Raw genomic sequence first — 3,243 nt, forward strand, 5'->3', positions numbered from 1 at the left:
TATATATATATATCTATATTGGATATAAAGGACGAAATAAAAAAATTTACGCAAACCACGTCCGCAATTATTTCCGTCTGTTGCAAGTAATTATTTTCACAAGAACATATTTGCGATAAAAACTACGATGCGGAAATAGTTATGCTTTAAAAAAAATATTCTCTAAAACGCATATTAATTACTTTTGTTTAACTATCAAGCAATCGAAAGTGTATTAAATACATTTGAGTCTCAAAAATTTTCTATTAATTTTTAATTGATCACATAACTAAAGATTGCATTTTAATTATTTGAACACTATTTTCTAAATAATTTTTATAGATGAAGATATTTTTATAGAACTATAATAATGTTTCATAATGGTCATGATCGAGATAATGATCATGATCGAGTATGTCAGATTTGACGTCATCAACAGCAAATTCTTCATATGGAGCTAAAACAATTAATATTTTCTATTTGTGTCTACAAAACATAATTATAGTATGTATTGATCATTTTAAAATAATATTATAAATAATCTCTAAAAATACAAAAATATTTTAAAATTATATCAAATTATCACAATGTTTCTAATTTAAATTATTATTAGTATAGTCAGTATATTCAAGCAGAACAACAAGTTACAATAACGTTAAAAAAAACATTAAAGTGAATCGTAATTGATTAAAAACTATCTTTTAGTAATCATTTTGGAGTTACTTTGATGTCATGATGATGACTCGTATTACGTTTGGATCTTCCTTTTCAGGTATTTCTATTTTATTGCAAAAATCACATCAATTTTTTACGAGCATGATCGATTTAATGAAAATTTACGTTTTTATTTACCGGAATGAGACATGATGTGATCTACGTCATTGTCTGATTCCACAATTGGGATGATTCTCTCATGATGATGCTCTACATCAGCCTCCTGAATTTCTGCAGGATCTCCATAGTTTGCGGGCAATTCTATAGCATCATGATTATTAAGCTGCACATTTTGATAACTTGTAGCGCCATAGCCGTGATAAATCGCATGATGCGAGTAATCCTCATTTGGTATTATGCCCGCTTTGCAAACCGCAATTAATAGAGAGAGAAACAACTGGAATACAATAAATTTAAACACACTATGACGAAAAAGACGTAAGTTAATTTTTTATGTTAATTTTGTTAAAGTATACCGACGATTTTTAATTCGTATACGATCTTTCGAGTCGAACTAAGATTAAATATTAACACAATTTTAAATAATAATTCATCATAAAGTTTATATAAAAAAAAATATTAGAGCATTTTTAGATTTAATTACTCGATATTTCCAATTATTCGTTGCGACAAATTCTTACGCAATATATGAAATTATATACAATTCTTTTATGCACGTCACAATTACACGATGAAAAAGACATTATAAAATTATGTTCTTCTTTTACGTCACTTTTATATAGTTTCCACTGTTTTCTTAATAATTTCTTCAGCGTTCACTTACATAGTAACTCATAATGAATTCACTTCTCGGACAGAGCTCAGTAGATTCTATTATACTGAAAGTATCTTCTCATAGATGTCTATTTTATACAACGGTGGCCGCGTAATATTGCGTAAGTTTTATGTGAATATTACGCATCATGGGCGGATGTTTACAATTCGTGCTTCATGGCGTGGATTCATGTGGATGCGAATTCATACATAGCAAGTTTGTACATGGGTATGGGAAAGCCGGCCGGTTATATCCGCGAATGTGCATGTGTAGGCCATTTCAAAACGCCAAGATAGTTCACTGTTTCATTGCCGAATTATGCAACTCCGTCCGAGCGGTGTTGTGCGTAAGTGAGTGACGAAATCGTGCGATTCTTCGAAATCTCGGAAATAAGTAGAAAGCTTATCAGCGCGGTGCTATTAATTCCAACTCCAGTAAAGTATTGATTTTATGCAATCGGTTTCTGACGCGACAAAACGGAAAGAAAAATTCTTCGGTGATCAGTGATAAAGACTGTCATACAAGTAGTCTCATTTCTTCTTTCAAATACGGAAAGAAGGAAATATTTAAAAATTTAGCCAAATCTCAAAATAATTTTAAATAATCAAAATGATTATGTAAGAAACTTAAGTATGATGAACAATGTTACAAAAAATTTTAATATTCGAATAATCAGTTTGAGTGTCCTACATATAATTATTTTGATAAATTAACAAAATTATTTTTTATCTGTATTTAATTGAATGTTTAGATACTTTTCAATAAAATCAACTTTTTTGTGTAGAAGTTTCGTGATAAATTTTTACCACGAAACTTTTTTGAATTATACATTAATATAACATATACATTAATAATTAAATGTCTTGTTAAATGAAATTAAAATTATGCATAATTATATATTTGTATTTTATAATTGTGATCTAAACTCTGTAATTATGATGTGTAATGTTTAATGATGCGATTCAATTCCTGAGAACAATTAAAGAAGCTTAATAATAGTGGGATTTCATAGCTTAAAGAATTATGATTTCGACGCACTCTAGATAAGCGGAAGATGTCCGCAACTTCGTAACGTTAATTATACGCTTATGAAATTTCTATGCATAATTGTTTCTCTAGAAAGTCTGAAAGAGTAGCGATATTTTATGGTTGGAAAGTTTCGGCACTAAGATCGTTCAGTATTTATAATCTTTATGTGAATTTTATCAAGAGAGTATTAAGATATTCACAAAATAAAGATTTACGTTTTGAAACAGGATAAACATCGTTTTAAAGATTAATTAGAATTCCTTAATTAAGAAGTAAATAATTATTCACGTAAATTGAGAATTTAAATAATATAAAATCTAAATACATTTTATAATATAAATTATGCGTTTATGTTATTAACTAATATTTATTAAACGCACAATTATTTTCATACTTTCAATTATGATTTATGCTCGTATAAATTTTGTTTTTATATTGAGAAGAAATGGATTGAATTTTAATAAATACTAGAATAGTGCCAACTAAACATTCACTTACAGTAAATAAATATTTACTTAAGAAAAAATTATTATTAAATTAAATTAATAGTTCTTGTACCAAAAAATGTATCTTTACATTTAATAAGTATTTAGTTGATACTTTTCAAACAAAAAATTTATTAAAATAGAATACTTTTTTTCGGTGTATTACAGACTGAAGGTCTCCGTTCAGATTGAAGAAAATGTCAAGAAAATGTATTGTAAAATTTCAAAATTTAAGAAAAAATTAATACGAGGAAATGATAA

General features: G+C 27.3%; 1 protein-coding gene across 1 annotated transcript; it reads right to left on the minus strand.

The window, feature by feature from the left end:
- Nucleotides 1-341: 341 nt before the first annotated feature.
- LOC105617322 lies at nt 342-1,489 on the minus strand. Its single transcript, XM_012198888.1, has 3 exons — nt 1,478-1,489; nt 832-1,090; nt 342-436 (listed from the first exon to the last, which is right to left on the minus strand). The coding sequence occupies exons 1-3, from the start codon at nt 1,487-1,489 to the stop codon at nt 342-344; spliced, it is 366 nt and encodes a 121-aa protein (XP_012054278.1).
- Nucleotides 1,490-3,243: the final 1,754 nt, after the last annotated feature.

The sequence above is a fragment of the Atta cephalotes genome (genome assembly GCF_000143395.1).
Source record: "Atta cephalotes unplaced genomic scaffold scaffold00012, whole genome shotgun sequence".
NCBI lineage: Eukaryota > Metazoa > Arthropoda > Insecta > Hymenoptera > Formicidae > Atta > Atta cephalotes.